The sequence below is a fragment of the Coprinopsis cinerea genome (genome assembly GCF_000182895.1).
Source record: "Coprinopsis cinerea okayama7#130 chromosome 11 map unlocalized cont3.11, whole genome shotgun sequence".
NCBI lineage: Eukaryota > Fungi > Basidiomycota > Agaricomycetes > Agaricales > Psathyrellaceae > Coprinopsis > Coprinopsis cinerea.
In genome coordinates this window covers 1,910,630-1,929,022 of record NW_003307534.1, presented here as the reverse complement: position 1 = coordinate 1,929,022, position 18,393 = coordinate 1,910,630, and the positions used below count along the sequence as shown (strand labels likewise).

Here is an 18,393-nt window from a genome sequence, read left to right as displayed (position 1 = left end):
CATGTGCACGGTGTTGATCGTGAGTGGACAGTCTACGACGGGTGGCTCGGTGGAACGGTGACGCGTTGAAGGTGTGCAGACCTCTAGCGAGGGTTTTCGAGGCCGGGAAGCGTGAGGAGGGAAGTCCAGGCGCAGTCTATACCGATGCCCAACCAGCTCATTTGGTCCTGGCACTAGTACAAGTCAGAACGAATTCTTGAGTTCGTGGATTTACGACGTACCCCATAAGTACGCTATTTTCTATATTCCAAAGATAACAGAGTCGCGTCGCACAGCTGCTACGTCGGTGTTCCTGACGGCGTATTCGAGGGCGGCACGGTCAGAGGATGCTCCTCTCTCGCTTCCTGCAACAGCTTGTCCAGTCCTCGATCCTTGACCGCTTTCTGTACACATTCCAGTCAGAAAGAGGAGTCTTGTTCGAAATAAAGCACACGCACCTGAACGCAAGACCGATACTCCTCCCAAACACCCCCACATTTCTTCTCAAACTCGTCCGCTTTCTTCCTCGCATACGCCGAGCGATCGTTGGATGCCGCAGACACCGCAGGCTCGAGATAGCCTTCAAACCACGAATTGAAACACGAGTCGTATTGGATTTTGAGTGGTGTGCATTCTGAGGAGAGACTTTCGGCCATCGAGAGGTTGTGAAGACGTCGGAGGACGTGATGGAGGATCCAGGATTGCCGGGAAGCTCTGCCAGCGGCCACCTGAAGAAGCCGTGATGATCGGAGCAAAAGATCGGTCAGAGCCGAAATGCCGACTCGGATGCTATTGCGCATCCAGCATTCTCCTCCTGAACCCACGCCGCACGCGGGTATTCGTCTCCAAGACCGTCTTCAATTAGGCATTTCCTCTGTTCTTGCTCACGTTAACCTCACCTTGGTAAGTAGCCAACAGCTTAGATGCACTCCTCGGTGCTGGACCATGGCTATATGGCTGTCCTCGAGCTTAACCCGACATTCGCGGTGCCGAACGTGAAAAGATGAATGGACAGTGATTTGGGGAGCTACTCAAATCGGAAGCTCCTCCAAACAGTGCTCATGCGGAGTGTTACTTCAGCCTGTTGAGCCACATAAGACTTTATCCAATCATCATCTTCTCTGAGGCCATAGACAAATTGGTTCCCTCGAGTTCGAGTCCGCGACGGTTGCGGTCATTAGTTGAACGCAGAATCAGCATGTCTGTGAAACACACGACAGGCATTTGGCACTCACCGGTCTAGCCGAATGCAGCGCCAGTGTCGCCTACAACCAGCCTTACCTCTACATAGAGTAGCCAATATGAGTACTTCAGGTACGAGTTCAGATGCTCATCACCTACTGCGCATTCACATATGTATAGAGCGCTGATATCGGCGAACCGGCGATTATCCTCTTCCTTCACGCACACAAGGCACGTATGTCACAATGATAGAGTAGGTTGCGGCTAGTGAACGACATAAAGTCATCACGAGATGCTATGCCTCTTCTGTCTGAGTATATCGTTTGACAGGAGGCTCTTTTCTTTCTCCATCTCTCTCGTCGTCTCTCCTGACCTCCATTGCCCTCCTCTCCCATCCCGCTGTCTACTCCCCCGCTCCCAATCTACCTACGCACGATGGACTTGCATGGACTCCAGAAACTTACTCATGCTAGTTTGAAGGGCATCGCGAAAAGCAAATTAGAGAAGGTATTAGCGCCGACCCATATTCCATCTCGGTGAGTTAACTCGATTTCCCTTTACTCCCACATCTGACTTGCGCTCAGACTAGAATACACTCTGCAGTTTACGAGCATAGGTGGGCTGACAAGTCCTTGTCCAGCATCATCTCACCCAGATCGCACCTAACCAACGCCTTTATGACGCCCGAATCCCAGCGCTATTATATTACGACTACCTCCTCACCCTCCCCGTTGAAATCGAATACGTATGGCGCGAAAGGTTCCGACTATCAACCGTCTTCTACTTATTTTGCCGGTACGGTCTGGTGGCGAACATGGTCAAACCTCTCAGGGTGAGTCTCGTGGCCCTCAACTCCTCGTGTGGCCTTGGTTCTGGGAAGAAGTCCTTGTTGGATTCTGACTTTACCTTTCAGTTAGTCTGTGGTTTGGAATTTCTACCGCGACCTAAATCTTATGCTTGCATTTTGGCGACCGTAGTTGTGATGAAGGGTACATCATCTGCGGAGCGCTCAGCGTGTTGGGAAGGATCGGCATCCTCAGTGTGTAGTACCTCCATGCATGCACCTGATCACATTTATAATCTGCACACGCATCGTCTAGGCGTCTGGGGTATGCGGACCTACGCTATCTACGGACGGAGTAGAGCGATCCTGGCGCTGCTCGGTGTAATCGGAGGATCAATAGTTGGACTTGCCATCGTACGTCTTGGCCTCTAATCTTTCCGCCTCAAACGAGATAAAGCGTTGACTTTGATAAACTGGGTATTTATAGTCTCATATCCCTGTAATGCGCTGCGTAGGGGAGACCAAAATGCCACTGTGAGTGGTCTCCAGGTTCAGGAGATGACAGGGACTGACCACCTTCGCAATCCAGAGGTACGTCTTAAAGATAAACCCTTCATGACCCCTAGGGATACCCAGCATAGCTGAATCAAACTTCCAGCTCGCGGGATTCTCTCAGCGCTGATGATAATCTACGAACTACTCGCTTTCTCACTAGCAAGTCTGAGAGCTTTCAGAACGTTAAAGGCCGGGGGGAGCGTCAAGAGCCAGAGGAAATCATTATACTACGTAGTCCTAAAACAGGGTGTGTGTTCTTTTTCGTTCTTCCTTCCCTGACCAATCACCCTTTTTGTGACATGGCTGGCTACGCATTATCGAGATCCGAGAACTGACCTATATTTGACTCTTAATCTCCTCAGGTCTGCTATATATACTGTAAGGCACCTCTCTAAAATTGAGTCTTGACGGACCTATACTAATCTAGGAGGCTCCGAGTAGAGCGATATCGGGCCTTTCAGTAGCATCAGTCATCCTAAATTTCGTACGACATCGCCTTAGCGCCCAATCGACCACGTTCTGAACTAACGCTATCTCTGACGTCTGGGTTATCCTTCCGACAACAATCCTTCACCGGGCTGTAGAAAGCCTTTGTAAGTGCCCCAAACCTGGTCCGCGCCGCACGGGGGACGGCCTCCTTCAGATTAAGCGCCCAAGCTGAAACGTGAAACAGAAAGGAGGGTTTTCCCAAAGGTTGCTAAACGGGTTGAAGGTTCCGTAAGTGTGGATTCAATTCGTTTCTTAGATCCATTTCACGGGATCTTGTCTTCTCGTTGTACTCCTTTCGAGGTGTGAGATTGCTCGTCGATGATGCTGCATTCAGCTCAATCTTGCCCAATACTGATTCGTTCAATGTGGTTATCACGATTGATTCCTTACTGATTACCGGGTTGCCTAGATTATCGGGGTTCCTTACAGCCCGATTTCTCCTCCGTCTCCGTGTCTGGGAACGCAGAAAGGTTGAAGGAGGGATGAGCCTCACAACATTCTCAATGCCACAATTTCGCCATTCTCGACATCAAACAGAAGAGATGCAGGGAGGCGGGGTCAACCAGGAGGAAGAGCAGGAGTAGCTCGCTGATCACAGAGCTCAGCCACGACCTTGGCCCAGAAGATGACGATGACTACTGCTACTCGGAGGAGTTGTATGACTCAGACGGGTATGATGGAGACCGAGGTGAAGTCGAAACAATCGAGACGCATGAGAGAGATTGGTCTGAAGAGTAAGTCCATTTAGCCCGATCGTTCCGCCGGCAAGGTCGCAATCAACACTTGCCATTGTTGCCTGCGGGCTAGTCAGTGATGCCCAGAGCTCTAATTCTGACATACAATACCTTGTCCTACAGTACGGCGACGACCCCACCGATCAGGACGCCGGGAGGATCTCTGATTCGGAATCGTCATCGACCAGCGCGAGATCGATCGAACGACTCGGAGGTTTGAACTTGGGATGCCACATAGAGAATCACTACTGTAGCCCTCACTAGTCACAAATCGAGCACTTACAACAAAGTGGAAACCCCTTAATTGAAAACAATATACTTGTACATTCGTGAAAGCAAGGTATGTAAGACGTAACGGTAACATGAAGATCGAAGGAGGCCCAGAAGCCGAAAGCGAGAAGTCGAAAGGTGTCCGGTCGAATCGAATGAAGGTGAGCTAGCTAGCTGTGTGTAAGTTGATAAAATGAGTGTGTTAGAACTAAACATCCCGAGGTCCCTCTTTTTCTTTGGTCATTCGTTGGTCGTGCTGCTTTAGAGACGAGCGCACATCAGAAGACGACGATGGCGAGACGGTGAGAATGAGGTTGGGACTGACACTGGATGTTGCGGTTTGTGCTTCTGATCGGTTACTGACGATTAGATCTGAGAGGTGGAAGGAGTTGTCCATTTCTTGACGGAGTCCTTCGCGCGAGGTGAGGCTGGAGTACGGGGTTCGGTACGATGAGAGCGGGGTTCATGGTTGGAGACTTACACTGTTACTGCGGAAATGACGTAGACTGGATGACGTTAAAAGGATGGCTAGGAGGAGAAACCGAGACACCTACAATGTGTTGTCGCTTGAAGTGGGATAAGGCTGAAAGGCCGGTGTCAGAGGGTGCGACGACGACGTAGAGGGGAGGTACCTACAAATAGAATGTCCCTGAGGCAAAGTAATACAAAAGCACGTTAAGAAGCGCGCAGATACTCGTAGCAGAACCGCGATTGATGGCGTAAATGATAAGTTTGTCGACGAGCGAATTCGTCCTGTGGGAAGGTGTGTGGGCAACGTCGCTTAACCAAGAATCCATGGACGTACCGTCTTGTGCCGGATCGATGAGAATGGAATGCCCAGCATAGGACCACGGTGATCAGGATATCGCAGATTGCGGCAGCGACGCCCTGCATCGTCGTTACTTTCTAGAAGATTGTGAACCGGTTGTCCAGAGACCGCAGCAGGGAGGTGACTCGTACCACCAGTGTCGCCGTGTGCTGGTCAAGGGTGCTATACAGTTTGCTCTTGATCCTGGATCACATTGCGATGAGACGGGGGTTGGCTTGGGAAGGGATTGAAGTCGTACATTAATGATACCTGCGCGATACCGGCGCCTAAAGGAGAGACGAGTCTGCGTCGGTGGAGCGGCTCGAGGCAAATAGTTGGCGACGTACCAAGTTGGAGGAAGGCGAGGGCAATCTATGAAAGGGCGATGAGGATGGAGACCACGCGTCGAGAAATAATTCGCACGTACGACCGGGATTGTCAACCACTGGAATTTGAACCCAAAATGCTTGCCAACTTCGACCGTGTCAGCCGCCTCCACATAGGTATTCGCCATGAAGCACACCTTTCCATATCCGCGTTGCAAAGAAGCTTGATGATAGCCGTTAATCGACGAATTTCCCTGACACTCGTCGATACTCACCATTGTGCGATGAAGGCTGTGACATACTGGGTCGAGATGAGCTGACTATCAGGATTGAGAGGCAGAACAGAGACGCACGACGAAGAGGAACTCGATCTAATGGACAGGTAAGTCAACGGCGCTCCAAACCAAGCATTCAGGACGCACTGTTACGGATCTGCAGAAGGGAAATCAGACGCGCGGTTGACGAAGATGATGGGACGACTCACGGTACAATTTCGTTAAAGAGCTCCTGTCTCCCGAACTTTGTGATGAACGAATCATAGGTTTGGTGAGCTGAAGCGGTAGTTTCCACCGTCGCTGAACATCTGGAGGAAGATGAGTTGGCGGGACGAATGAAAAGGGGCCGACGCACATCAGCAGCGCGACGGTGCCCTTCAGAGCCAGAGGGTCATTTCGTCCGAACCTCCTGAAATATTGGAGCGTGATGATCTACAGCACCGCGTCAAGAGCCAACGTTTATACGTCCAAGAAATTGCCAACCAGGGATGTCCCATACAGGCTGGTTTCATTCCAAGGTGAGCGGAAAGCGATGAACTAAGATAGAACAGACACATACAAGGTATTGATAATCGATGCAAGGAGCTGGGCTCCATACATATGATGGAAGGTCGGGGCGAATGCGAGATCCTCCACAGAGCTCATTGCGCTGATGGGTTCTTGGGGAAAAAAAGGAAGAGGAGTGGGGAATCAAGAGTCGGGGACAGGGGTGGGTGGTCTGTCCATCCAACGAAACCCTGGATAGGCGAAGGCGTAGCTATTTGAAGGGGGCTTTGAGAGGTTTACGCGATTCCAGGTGTCGACTGTGGGTATGCTGCCATAAAAGCGAAAGAAACGAGCTGGGAGCGAGGGCCCAACTCGTGACGGTGACAACGTCGGTTGGACAACGTGGGAGCTCCCATGATCTTTTTTCGCCTTCCCGGTCCCAAGACTTTTCCAAGGAACAAATCAATCTGGATTCGGAAGGTCGTCCCTGGTTTACTTCCGCTCGGACGTTCTCATCAGATTTCCCATGCAAGATTCGAGGGTTGGAATTAGCCTATCGTGGGAGCCCTCCGCAGACCGTTATTTCAGACCTTTTGCCTGTAAGGTCAATTGAGGGCTGAACGACATCCTGGTAGGAGCCCCTACAGGTAACATATATATTTTAGCACCTCGATTGACAATGCCTCCTCCCTCAGCACGTTCTAGCGCCCCATTCCACGAGACTCTGTGGATCAGGTTCTCTCCGAAAAGAAGCGATACCGAAACGCTGATCAAACTTGTCTACGAAATTCGAATTATAATTAATTACCACTTTGGCCCCAAGAGGGATATGCGTCCGAACGTAGACCTCTCACTTTCCTTCTCAGCGAATGAGTGTGGATGAAGTACATATGACCATGCAATAAGTATTCTAGCACCGACCCAAACCGCATACGCAATTCTGTGAGCACCGCTGGCTGGGGAAATTCTGGAGCGGGCAGAGATTCTGGCCTGATGGGGATCTAGCGCGGTCATTCCTCGGCAATCTCCTCTCCATTCAGATCGCACTCGGGCTGAAAGGGAGTCTGAAGCCCGTGCATGTACACAAAGAGATATGGTCACTGGAGCGTTTTGAATAGCCCACACTCAGGATATACATGGTCTGATACCCATGACCACTTGCATGACTATGAAATCAGAAAAGTATTGTGTGTCCCGCTCCTCTCCTGATTTTCGTGAACCCACAGCTCATATAGATTCCAACACATACGCCACACGGCACCGAAAGCCAGCGAGAACCCCAGCTAGCCTTCTCTGAGCCCCACGCCACCACCACTCGGAAAACGGAGAGATTGTGCCTACATACATATATCGTTGGCTTCCAAGTTTCTCCTCCATGAGCGCTACGTAAAGGGCTCAAACGACCTGGACATACCTGCGCTCTATACATAGTAGTTTCGCCGCCATGATCAAGCGGAAGCATTGCCACACGGGCGCTTAATATCCAAGGCCGCAGTCCTCGACGACATGGACACCTGATGGCCATAATCAGGGTTTACCCCTGGAAGTGTTACCATCGCTCCCAGCTTCAGCCACCAATTCAGTTTTATGTATCGTTTCACTAGTGCTTTACATACGATATGTGTCCACTGAGGTTGACGGATAGTGACAGAAACCACGTTGCGGAGGTCTTACATACATGGAATGAACGATGGAGGCCCTTAGAGGCCCCCGACATGCGAACGAGGAGTTGACATTGGACTGACAGGTGAAAGGCAGACGTATTCCATTGATGGCATGCTATATGTAGTACAGACAGGCAACACGGGAACAGAGCGTTACTGATACAGAAGTAGGAGATAATAAACGGAACAAGTACAGTAACACAGAGCGAGGTTGAGAGAACGCGAACGGAACCCAACGCACACGGAAGGCAACTAACGTTGGTCGATTAAAATTAACAAGAGTAGATTAAATCGTGTTGAGTCGCTCAACAGTGATGGGGAATGGCTTGATGTGACTGTAAATCAGAGATGGTCGATACAGAGTCAGAACCATCATCGTCAGGATCGAGCTGTACTCACCTAGTGATACCCGTAGTAAACTCCACCGTAGGCATGGGACCTTCCTTCGGAATCGAAATAGAACAAGTCGCCAGAATATTGTACATGGCGTAGAGAATCGTCGTCTCAGCGAAGTACGAACCTATATTCACCAAGGGTCAAAGTCACGCCGGTGACAAAGTTCAATTTTGGACCTACCAGGGCAGGATCGACGTCCAAATCCAAAGGCCCACCGTCGAGGATCAGGCTGAGGCGGTGTGAGCGACTCCGTGGTGAACCTCTCAGGGTTGAAACGGAAAGGATCAGGGTAAGTGTTTGGGTCGTGTAGGACAGCCCTATGAATAGACGCGTTATACTTTCACGGTCGCGCCCCATTTCATAAATGTACGTACCAAACGTTAGCTATAATGGTAGAGTCCTCGGGGATAAGGCGCCCCTCATATTCATCGTCTTGCAATACTCTATGAGGAAGCGCTGGATGAGAGCTGTCAGCAACGCCCTTTGACGCAGGAACTGTAACCAAAAACACCGTAATTGAATGGCTCCAGTTCGAGAACTAATCCAAGGAAGACGGACGCAATGCTTTAAATTGGAACTTACCCAGGTTACCCACAGGCGCGAAACGCAAAAGCTCCTTCAATATCGCGTTGAGATATGGCATTTGGTGGATTTCACTCAAGGAGATGTCGAAGGACGGTGTTTGGTCGGGGTGATGTTCACGACTAGACGGCGGGCCGTGCTCTTCAGAATCCGCAGCAGTTATCGAGGATCGGTGCTTTCCAACAGCCCCCGAAACTTCATTCTGTGCTTTCCATTGGACCTCTGGGTAGAGAGCCATGAGGAGGATAAAAGATATGATGGCAGACACGGTCTGTCACATCGGCGTCAGTATGCATGGCGCCCAAAAAACGGTCCGGGAAGGACCGTGGAGAATTCGAAGGGGCCGGCTTACCGTGTCTCCTGCTCCAGCATACAAACCACTTGCACACCACTTGACGACGTCATCTTCTTCTGGGGAAAGGGCTCCCCCCTTAGCACGGAGAAGTCTCGAAGTAAATGACTCTTCGTAAACACCGGATTCCTAACGGAGCGTCAGAAACTAGGTTGGAGTCAAGATGCGAAGATAAGAAAACCATACCATCTGTTGCTTCGCCCATTCGTGAGGAATATCAGCCAAGTGCCGTAGCCTCTGACGCCACATTAATCCTTGACGTTTCCACTCCGCCCCAGGAAGCCACGATGGAATGAATCGCACTTTTCGAGACCCAATCGAGTCAGTGGTCTCCACACAGATAGAGATAGGGATAACATACGAATGGGAAGGTAGTCTACTAGCCATCGGCCAGGTTGCGTAGCCCACCCAGAGATCTTCGAAGCTTCTTCACTGACTTTGATAAATGGATCGTCTTCTTGGACCGTATACCCAAAGGCCATTCGCAGGATGACAGATACGGCGTTGCTGGGAAATGCAAAAGCTTCCGATGTGAGCTCTCGAGGAAGAACCAGGGTGAAAAAGGAGATAGTTACGTTTGGACATGGGCGACGAACGCCTCGGGCGTACTGACCAAATTGCTGGCGAGCCTTTGAGCCTGGGATTGGATCAGAGTCGCGTACTCTCGCGTTCCTCGAGGTCCCAATCCTGACAGGATGAGCTTTCGATACTGCTTGTGCCGAGTGTCGGAAGAGTCAATGTTAAAGATCGCGTTTCCTCGATCACAAATAACGTTGTACATCCACGACATCGGCCTTTCCGAGTAGATCTCCTGACGTTTCTCTAGCAGGTTGTAAATAGAGTCCGCGGAATTGAGGACGACGACGCGGCGGTTGTAAACTTGGAACGAAATCACATCGCCTGTGGAAGCGTGGTGAATCCTGGCTACAACGAGTAATGAACGAGTACTCACTGTCGTAAAGACGGGCCCAATTGGCATAGGTCTTCCATGGTTCGCTCTTCGGAAGCTTTCGTGCCACGCCGAAGAGGAGAGAGCCCTGAGGACCTGGTGGTAACAGGGAATACTTTCGGCGCTTAATGACCACGGCGATGAAAAGGAGCGCGAAACCTGGCAAAAGGACTAAAAAAGAGTGGGAGTGTAAAGTCGCAGCCATTTTGACTGAACTCACTGAGCTTGAGTACTAGCCTTTATACGAGGTCTGGCTTTCCCGGGGATAGAGTTAGTCGCGTTGGAGCAGCCCTCCGATGAGATTCAGAGTGCAAACATAGGAAGGCGGCAAGTCATCAGGCCCGATAGATGACCTGAGACAGATGCTCCGTGACATCACCCACTTGTGGAACCAAAAGCACGGAGACGGAGACCAGAATGGATTTGGTTCCCGGCGAGGATGAGGAGGATAGGAAGAGCTGGCTTGGCGATGTGAAATGCACTGCTGGGCCTGACTAGAACCCAACATGTACGGGAATCAAAGGTTCCGGTGTGTTAGGACCTGATAGTGATGAATAATCGATGAGGCAAGTCCCCGAGGGTAAAGCCTCTCTAGGGTCGGTGAGCAAATACGTCGAATGCTGAAGATCAACAACACGAAACACACCGCGAAAGCCCGTATTGAGATGGGCCGTACAGTATGTTGATCGCCTTGACGAAGTCCTTTAATTCAACCAAGAGCATAAAGCCACGCTAGAAACAAAGATGTGGTTGACGTTAGTAACCGTTGAGTAACCGCCTCGATCGGGAGAAGGCTGTCTAATGTGGACTATTCGGGTTCCACGGTCAGAACTGACTCGGACCTGGGGGCCATGAAGTCTATCCTTCGGAGAAAGATCCCATCTCGATTGTGAAGGACCGTTTTGTGGCTATCGTGCGCGCATCTACTTATAGCACACCCTTGGGTAAATTTGGAGAGACTAGTCCAACGCACTATTGCGCGACGAATCGCTAGCCATTGGGGTCCCTTCCCCCAGTTGAACAGTCGATGAAGGGTCCTGCTGAAATTGGAACGAATAGACCAAACAAGCGGCATGAAACACTCACAACAACCTTTGAATAAACTCGACGAAACTCACCACCTTCACCGTGGCGCAGTGGGTGTGATTGATCAAGAACGGAATCAGACTGCAGCTGAGTACGTTTTGCGAGGGCGAAGGCGTCCAAAGCAAATAAATACAAACAAGCACAACTTTGAAAACCGAACCGACCCAAAGACTCTTCAGGTAGGCTTCGCGGGACCACCGAGAACGCTCGGGCTGATTAGAGTAACTTGAAGTCTGAAGAAACGTCTAGTTACATATGGTTGGCATTGTCCGTACTTCAAATCGGCATACCCGGGTTGGAACCCGTCGCCTATGACTAGTATTCGGAGGATCACCACGAAACTTTCACAGCCAGTGAAGGACGAGTTAAAGCGTTGAAGCTCACGAAAACGATCCATAGAGGAAAGAGAAAAGCAGGCACCAGTAGATATTTTATTTAGCATACGGCACTATCGAAGACAGAAGCACCGTGCTCACAACAAACTAGAAACCAAATGAGGAAGGAAAACTCGCGACGAAAGGTATCTAGTTGGGGTTGCCGGAAACGGTGATGGTACCCCAGCCGCTGCTGAAGTAGCCCTCGAGAGCCATGACCTGGTAGTAGTGGCTCGAGCCAAGGCGCATGCCAGCCCTCTCCCAAGCAGCGACGTGGCAAGGGAAGTCAATGACACCGCTGATGGGTCCACCGGGCTGCTTCTTGGGGTTTCGGACGGACCAGAACTGCTCGAAGGTGGCGGTACCGTCGATGGAGGGTTGCTGGTTGCGCCAGGTGGAGAGGACGTCGTAGCTGGCACCGTTGCAGGTGACAGTTCCCTTCCTCTGAGCAGCTGAGGCGGGGTTGTAGGTGCCGTAGGACTCGACGACGTAGTACTCGATGAGAGCATTGCGTGTCCAGCCGTAGAGGGCGAGGTAGCTGTTGCCGTTGGGCATGTAGGTACCGTTGTAGCTGATGACTCTGAGGGGGTATAAGTTGGACGAAAAATACACGAGCTAGCGGATCGACTTACCGGTTGACGATACCAGGGTTCCATCCCTTACCGCCGACGAGGTTACCGTTTCCGGACCACTGGATGCTGAAGGTACCACCAGGGCCGTTGGTGTACCAGGCACGGCCTTGACCGTCAGTCCACCACGAGTAGAAGTAACCGTCATGGCGACCCTCAGCACTGGGGGTGGGGTTGCCAGAGGTTGGGGGAGGCGAGGTGGGAGCGCCAGTGTTGGCGGGCGGGGGAGGGTTGGGGTTGGTGACGGGAGGGTTGGGGGTGGTCACAGGGGGTTGGGGGTTGCTGGAACCGGGCTGGCATTGGCTGTACCATTCGTTGACGACAGTGCAGGTGTAGCCGGAGACGCAAGAGGTGGATCCCGACCAGCCATTACCACCGCACTGACCTGGAGAGATGAGCGACGGGGGTTAGTTAAACTGAAGAGTGCTCCAAGCGCTAAAGTGCTTACCCCAAGGGCCGGATTGGGCAGTGGCCAAAGTGGCGAGGGCGACAGCGAAGAACGACGAGGCTTTCAAGTTCATGCTGCTGTAAAACAGTTCAACCTGAATGAGGATCGACAGAGTGTGCCGCGTCCATCGCCCTTATATACGAGGACGTTCACCCCAGTTGCCGAGGATAGACCGTCGTATTCCTAAAAGGAAAGCGCGACGGTAGTAAATCCGTTGCTCGCCCCGGAGAAACATTAAAGGCTGTATCCACGTGGAGGAGCATGGTGTGGGGTCGGATCCGGCCACAAGGAAGAGAGTGTACGGGCGAGATGTTGCAAAAGGTGACAAAACTCCCATGATGGGTCACCCAAGACATTGTGGAGAAGGTATCACTTGACTTCGATGGGAACATAGGTCGGTCGACGTCGTCAGGAATGAAGAAAGTGGGTTCTTTCACTGCGATTCGCGGGTCTGCCCGGGTGCGTTTGTTGAATAGGTGACTCTAGATAGGTAATCTGAGGTGACTTTACCTGGAAGGATCATGGAGAAGGGTGACACGTTAGGGCAGCTCGCTGAATGTTCGCTATATTGAAGCGGAAAAACATCATCGAGACATGTCCTTGGACAACAAGTGAGATCCTTGAATGAGATACATAGCAATAGATGACCGAGGACAGTAGAGGGCATGCGCCAAGACATAACGACTGGGGAGCGCGCTCGTAGCGAAGCAACCACGCTTTGAAAATCTAATCACGAAAAACCGTGGGCTGGTCTCGGTGTTTAGGCCGACAAATATGTCCCGGGTGACGTCAGATTCATCATGAGATATCGGGTGGCCGGTCGAAGACTCGAAGCAAGGAAGTTGCTAGTAGGAATAATCGACCTTCTTCTCCACCTTTATTAAAGGTTTAAACAGTTCAAATAGGTACACCTGTGCGAGATTCATATGGAGCTCATTCTCTCTACCACGTGCATAATATGATATCGACCTACCGTCAGCCCCTATCAGAGTGCACTGGAACTACAAACTGTAGTACAAGGGTTGGTACGGCAGGAACAACCAGGGTATAACGTCGGATGAAAACATTGATCGTGAAGTTTCTACTGAAGTCTACGAGTCCTGACGAGCCTTTTCGAACTGTATAGATGCTGTACTCGAAAGTCTCGTACTATGCTTGGCGCCCTCAGCCGTGCGGCAATTAAACCAGCGGGCCGCGCAGCACGGTACGATGGGAGAATGAACAAGAGCAAAACTCGAAGAAGGGTGGAGGGTGGGAAGGGAATGCAGTGGAGCTGCGTGGGGTTTCTCTACCCTTCTCTACCTCGTGGCAATTGGAGAAGCTTCTTCGGATTTTCGCAGGGGACTGGGCGCTTCTTTCGGCTGGGATTAGGATTTACAGGAACAAAGCGATCGCGACTAACTCCTTGCTTCTGATCTTGTGGGTTGAACCTTGGAAGATATGGAGCTGCGAGGAGACGCGATACTTCGTAGGGTACGGTTGAGGCGCAATAACTACGCCTACTGCACCCTGAACTCACTCCTGGTATTTAACTACCCTTGGATGTTCTTCGGAACCCTCGACAATACCTAGGTCAATTAACACTGGAGCGCGTGCGACGGGATCGGGTGAACGCGGCGAGATATGTTTTCCATCGTTCATCTTCAGGTAGCCGACGACCGCAACGACTTGAAGACTATGATTGAACGTCACGTCTACGCTACAATAGGGCACGTCTCATCACGATATAGATAAGTCTCGTTTCGTCTCCAAGATATCGAGGTCGACATCCAAAGAACTTCGACTATGGCTTCTGCCTCCACCCCTGGGCCATGGCGCGTTACGAGACTGCGACATTCGCACTGAACTGAGCACAGTTAACTCGAAATGAGTGTCAGGCCCCCGGTTAGAGGGATCTGTTGTTCTAACCACCGTTCCAGGAGCTCTTTCTCGAGCTGAAAGCTCTATGGTCTCCGTGGCGGCGGCGTTTCGGACGACTATTTGGTGATTCAAGTGCGCGAGGAGGACATTGGCATGTCTGTGTGTTGCTGAGATCAGTACTCAATCACGGCATTCGGTGAGGTAAAGGAAACTCACAATTTTCCTATGATGAATTGACTTCGAGACGTGCATTAGTAATCCATCTAGTAAGTGAGTGCAGAGAACTTACAAGACGATATGGATAGCATCGCCTGGTCGAGCGAAATACAGGACGAGATTCACTGCAGCACAAATACTAGTCACCAAACCATTCTCAATCGTATGGACCGTGAGGGTATTCAGGATGCGCTTCATGGAGTGGATAGTCGTTAACTTCTTGTATCTTCTCAACTGTGTTATGTGTTGAAAGAGGGTAAGAGAGACAGGACAGAGAACGACATACTATCAAGATCATTGCGACGGTAATCATGATATCGCACGTGAGTGTGACACCAAGATAAACCGCAACTATAATCTGCATCGTTCTAGCCTTGGAGCTATCTAATAGCCGGTTATTCAGTCTCGAAAACTAACGACAGCATCAGATGGAGCCCTTAGACCGTGTGTGAGTGTTGGAAGGGACATGCCTGAACTGCGATAACGATTGTGTCGGCGAATTGGGAGGCAGTCAGCTAACATACAGGTCAGCAATGAGGAGCATTGGAACGGCTTCGACTGGTTTCGTACAAAAGCGACAATAGCTGCGACATATCTCCCCCAACTTGACCGAGAAAGCCTCCAGATTCGGCTAGGAGATGGCATTCAGATCGTCCATCAGGATAATAAGTAGCAATGGTATGGACGTACTGGGCGAAGCAGAGCTGGACAACGCACGCAGCTGTAAAGTGGTGGTCAGAACCTTCTCTTGAAACCGGTACAGAGACGTCGTTGGCGCACCAAGTCCGTTCAAAACGGGATTCAAGCTTGAAGACGCGGGGAACTCGGAAAGATTGTCGACAGACGACCCGCGAAGGGGGATAACGACGGTCGACCATCCCATTTGTGCAATGAAACAGACACTGAATGTCTCCACAATAACCACCAAACCAGCTAGTCAAGAGACAGGACTCGGAGGTGAGGACGTAACGCGCAGATTCTGGGGTTCAAAGAAGCAACATACCGACAGCTGGACCGGCCCATGACGCCTTGGAAGGAAGCTCGCAGAGGTAGTGAACTGAAAGCGGTATTTTAGTTTAAACAGGAAGGGATTGTGATAACGCCACGTACAGAATTGCACGAGCAAGGCCCCGTATAACAAGTATGCGAGTAATGATCCAATGAACTGAAAGCAGAAGACCAAGGGGCAGTCGTCGAGGTTATCGAAGAGGTTCGGAAGCCGATAGATAGAGTAACACATACAACCGGTCCGCCGCTACGTTCACGAGTGTCCGTGAGGATTCCAATAACGACAGGGGAGCTGACGTCAACTCACAGCAACACTGGATCACAGCAACACTGGATCGTCCATGCTAAACTCCTAGTGTCTCGTGTCAGAAACTCGAGTCCGTGTCTTTGGGTCGCCCTTTGAGGACTGTCCGGAGAAGATAGTTTTGAGAACGGAACGGGGCCGATGGAAGCCACGGGAAGACCTAAACAAGAGGGAGAGAAAAATAAGAAGCGTTTCATGGACAGATCGATACGTTCGCCCACATACCTTTGAGAGTCTGTCGCAGTTCGAGACTGACTGCGATGCCTCTCGTCACGTTCAACACCCAGTAGACCTGCCCAAGAGCGACAACACCTCAGCCGGCAGGGTGGCCTTCGATGAATGCAACGACCTCCATGGCGTCACTGTGAGAGGAAAAGGGGAGAGGCAAACAACACACAACCTTACCTGAGTTGGAATTCAGGCACCATATGGCGGCACCCTGAAAGTGGGGAAATCAGCATTCATGATTTCCAGAGATATTATCTGACCAGTCGCCACTTCAACTGTGGCCGCTTGGAGGGACGTCAAAGGAGTATTCAAACGCCAATGTAGGAGAAATGGGGTCCACTGGACAGCGTAGGACTCGTTTCTTCTCGTCTTCAAGTCGCCGACAGTCGGTGTCGAATGCGCCCTCATCAAGCTTGGACGGCGCTAGTTTCCTTGATTTATCAAAACGATCAGCGCGTTCCTCTCGAACCTCTCGTTGCGGACCGAATTGCGAGCCCTACCTATGTACATACATCAGGCCTAAGGTCCCATGTCTCATGGGCGACGTCGACGTCGGAAGTCGAGAAACCCATATCTGGAAGAAGTCCCCGGTGTACTTCGAGGTCGAGATTTCCTGTGCATGACCCGCCGGTACGAGAATACCTGATATCCTCAACCGCATCCGCCGGAGCTTTGACGCCATCGCGTTGGATGCCTCGATGGGGAAGCCAGCATACCCCCATTTCGCGACCCATATCCTCCCATATGGATGGCAATCCTGCCAAGAGGAGGTCTCGGTGTAAATCGCGATCGTAATGTGTGCACGTCCAGGGAGATATATCGCGCTGTTTCGAGGTGTCAAACAGCGATTCTAGTACAGGACAACCCGACCAAGAGGGAGAGAACCCAGTCTCTTCAGAGATTCAACGTAGTCCCAGACCGTCGACTGAAAGATCTATGACAAGGAACCAGAGGACAGCAGACCGGTGATCCAAGGACACAGCGCCCAGGAGGTGGCGGTTGACTTTGAAACCCGAACCCCGAAGTCATCGGAGCAGCGCCCCCCAGTCCCGTGACTTGTCTTGGCGGGCGCTTAAGCGGCAGGTTGGTGAGAGACGCTGGTGCGGCTAAGCCAAACAAACCCAGAGAGAGGGCTTGCTCTGATGCGGGGTAATACCTAAGGCATAAATCCTTGTACCTATGTATCTTAAGTGTCCACTCAGACCTTGGTTGTATTTATACATTCAACTGCCACGGTCGCGGATCGAACTCACAAAGTTTGAGCGCCCAAGGTCGAAAGGACCTCCCTGATTCAAAGTATAGGTCAACAGTATAGGTTTCGTATTTCAATCACTAGTACAGGCAATTCAACGACTGATCACGAGTACAAGCAGCATACAACGGAGTAAAGACAGTGGATTTAAATTCGCAACACCCTGGCGAAGGACCAAGTGCCGCATTCAACCATTCTGAATCACACATTTGGCATTGTCGGGGGAGTTGGAATGTCGATTCTGGGTGAGAAAGTGATGAATCCTTATTTAGTTCATGGGCCGCGCTACAGTGAAGGCAAAGCTAGTCGCACGTACCGATTTAGAGGCAGTTGTTCTGGACGCACTGGTTGTAGACCAAGGCGTATTGAATCGCGTTGGTGAGGATGCAAACGAGATCGGTCCTGTGTTTAATGAACGCGTCAGTAATCAGGCTACGAAGCCAACAGGCAGAAGGTGAACGCTAGGGGCCCTGTCGGCGCAGCCCCCGCCACAGTGATATCCCAACGAGCCATAGGTGCCAAGGCTGAAGCCCAGGGAGTAGAAAGAAAGGAGACGAGATTTTACTCACGCATCCCTGCACCCAACAGCGACGGCAGCCTCGTTGGCGCAGTTGGTAATGCAGAGGTCACCACCCTGAGGAGCGGCAACAACGAGGGTGGGGACGAGCAAAGCAGCGATGGCAGCGAGCTTGAATTGCATGGTTGAGACGAGAGAAAGCGCTTTGGTGAAGGCGAGAGAGAAGTAGTTGTTCTGGAGCAGTGATAGTCGAGTTGACTGGTCTTTCCATTGACCATTCAGCAGGCCTTTTATACCTTTTCTCCCGCCTTTATTCGATATATCGGGTACCTCTGATTGAACCCTCAGTGCGATAATCGGGCAGAAATTTGGGGTGTGAAATGCAGACGCCGTGCTTGAGCGCCTGCGCAAAGTTTATTCGACAGATTGATTGCTTTCTTGTTGTCAGAAGGGAAACAATGACGATTGTGGCGAAACACCTTTAGCTCATACGTTCAGTTGATACCTTCCCTACCTCTCGCTATAGACTGACATTCGCATTCTATGGAGGGGGTCTGTTGTACCAGCTGGGTAAAGGGGAAGATTATTCAGGGTGCCTCTGTGCTATCTCTGACTGTATTCGTCGCATATTCATATCATG

General features: G+C 51.1%; 7 protein-coding genes across 7 annotated transcripts; 1 reads left to right on the top strand and 6 right to left on the bottom strand.

Annotated features, from left to right (window-relative positions):
• Positions 1 to 278: 278 nt before the first annotated feature.
• On the bottom strand, positions 279 to 635 carry CC1G_08942 (hypothetical protein; the record flags this gene model as incomplete). Its single annotated transcript, XM_001838726.1, has 2 exons — positions 279 to 383; positions 438 to 635. The coding sequence occupies 2 exons, from the start codon at positions 633 to 635 to the stop codon at positions 279 to 281; spliced, it is 303 nt and encodes a 100-aa protein (XP_001838778.1).
• A 267-nt stretch (positions 636 to 902) lies between these two features.
• Positions 903 to 3,023, top strand: CC1G_08943 (hypothetical protein; the record flags this gene model as incomplete). The annotated part of the gene is made up of 9 exons (XM_001838727.2): positions 903 to 965; positions 1,342 to 1,396; positions 1,664 to 1,697; positions 1,802 to 1,993; positions 2,139 to 2,200; positions 2,262 to 2,359; positions 2,433 to 2,479; positions 2,661 to 2,747; positions 3,002 to 3,023. 9 exons carry the CDS (start codon positions 903 to 905, stop codon positions 3,021 to 3,023), a joined length of 660 nt encoding a protein of 219 aa, XP_001838779.2.
• A 1,178-nt stretch (positions 3,024 to 4,201) lies between these two features.
• On the bottom strand, positions 4,202 to 6,047 carry CC1G_08944 (hypothetical protein; the record flags this gene model as incomplete). The annotated part of the gene is made up of 17 exons (XM_001838728.2): positions 4,202 to 4,421; positions 4,475 to 4,499; positions 4,548 to 4,576; positions 4,630 to 4,746; positions 4,799 to 4,899; positions 4,954 to 5,005; positions 5,061 to 5,088; positions 5,149 to 5,173; positions 5,229 to 5,275; positions 5,325 to 5,350; positions 5,403 to 5,428; positions 5,481 to 5,498; positions 5,550 to 5,559; positions 5,612 to 5,710; positions 5,758 to 5,834; positions 5,886 to 5,904; positions 5,962 to 6,047. The coding sequence occupies 17 exons, from the start codon at positions 6,045 to 6,047 to the stop codon at positions 4,202 to 4,204; spliced, it is 1,005 nt and encodes a 334-aa protein (XP_001838780.2).
• A 1,791-nt stretch (positions 6,048 to 7,838) lies between these two features.
• Positions 7,839 to 10,036, bottom strand: CC1G_08945 (cytochrome P450; the record flags this gene model as incomplete). The annotated part of the gene is made up of 10 exons (XM_001838729.2): positions 7,839 to 7,887; positions 7,952 to 8,072; positions 8,129 to 8,265; positions 8,323 to 8,404; positions 8,531 to 8,801; positions 8,883 to 9,011; positions 9,069 to 9,184; positions 9,244 to 9,389; positions 9,458 to 9,782; positions 9,835 to 10,036. 10 exons carry the CDS (start codon positions 10,034 to 10,036, stop codon positions 7,839 to 7,841), a joined length of 1,578 nt encoding a protein of 525 aa, XP_001838781.2.
• Positions 10,037 to 11,441: 1,405 nt separating this feature from the next.
• Positions 11,442 to 12,441, bottom strand: CC1G_08946 (xylanase A; the record flags this gene model as incomplete). Its single annotated transcript, XM_001838730.1, has 3 exons — positions 11,442 to 11,871; positions 11,924 to 12,305; positions 12,369 to 12,441. The coding sequence occupies 3 exons, from the start codon at positions 12,439 to 12,441 to the stop codon at positions 11,442 to 11,444; spliced, it is 885 nt and encodes a 294-aa protein (XP_001838782.1).
• Positions 12,442 to 14,187: 1,746 nt separating this feature from the next.
• On the bottom strand, positions 14,188 to 16,111 carry CC1G_08947 (hypothetical protein; the record flags this gene model as incomplete). The annotated part of the gene is made up of 15 exons (XM_001838731.2): positions 14,188 to 14,214; positions 14,277 to 14,385; positions 14,445 to 14,465; positions 14,518 to 14,678; positions 14,731 to 14,856; positions 14,921 to 14,959; positions 15,015 to 15,075; positions 15,135 to 15,165; positions 15,225 to 15,377; positions 15,448 to 15,501; positions 15,555 to 15,609; positions 15,687 to 15,699; positions 15,760 to 15,916; positions 15,982 to 16,048; positions 16,106 to 16,111. 15 exons carry the CDS (start codon positions 16,109 to 16,111, stop codon positions 14,188 to 14,190), a joined length of 1,080 nt encoding a protein of 359 aa, XP_001838783.2.
• Positions 16,112 to 17,556: 1,445 nt separating this feature from the next.
• On the bottom strand, positions 17,557 to 17,936 carry CC1G_08949 (hypothetical protein; the record flags this gene model as incomplete). The annotated part of the gene is made up of 2 exons (XM_001838733.1): positions 17,557 to 17,638; positions 17,806 to 17,936. 2 exons carry the CDS (start codon positions 17,934 to 17,936, stop codon positions 17,557 to 17,559), a joined length of 213 nt encoding a protein of 70 aa, XP_001838785.1.
• Between the last annotated feature and the right edge of the window lie 457 nt (positions 17,937 to 18,393).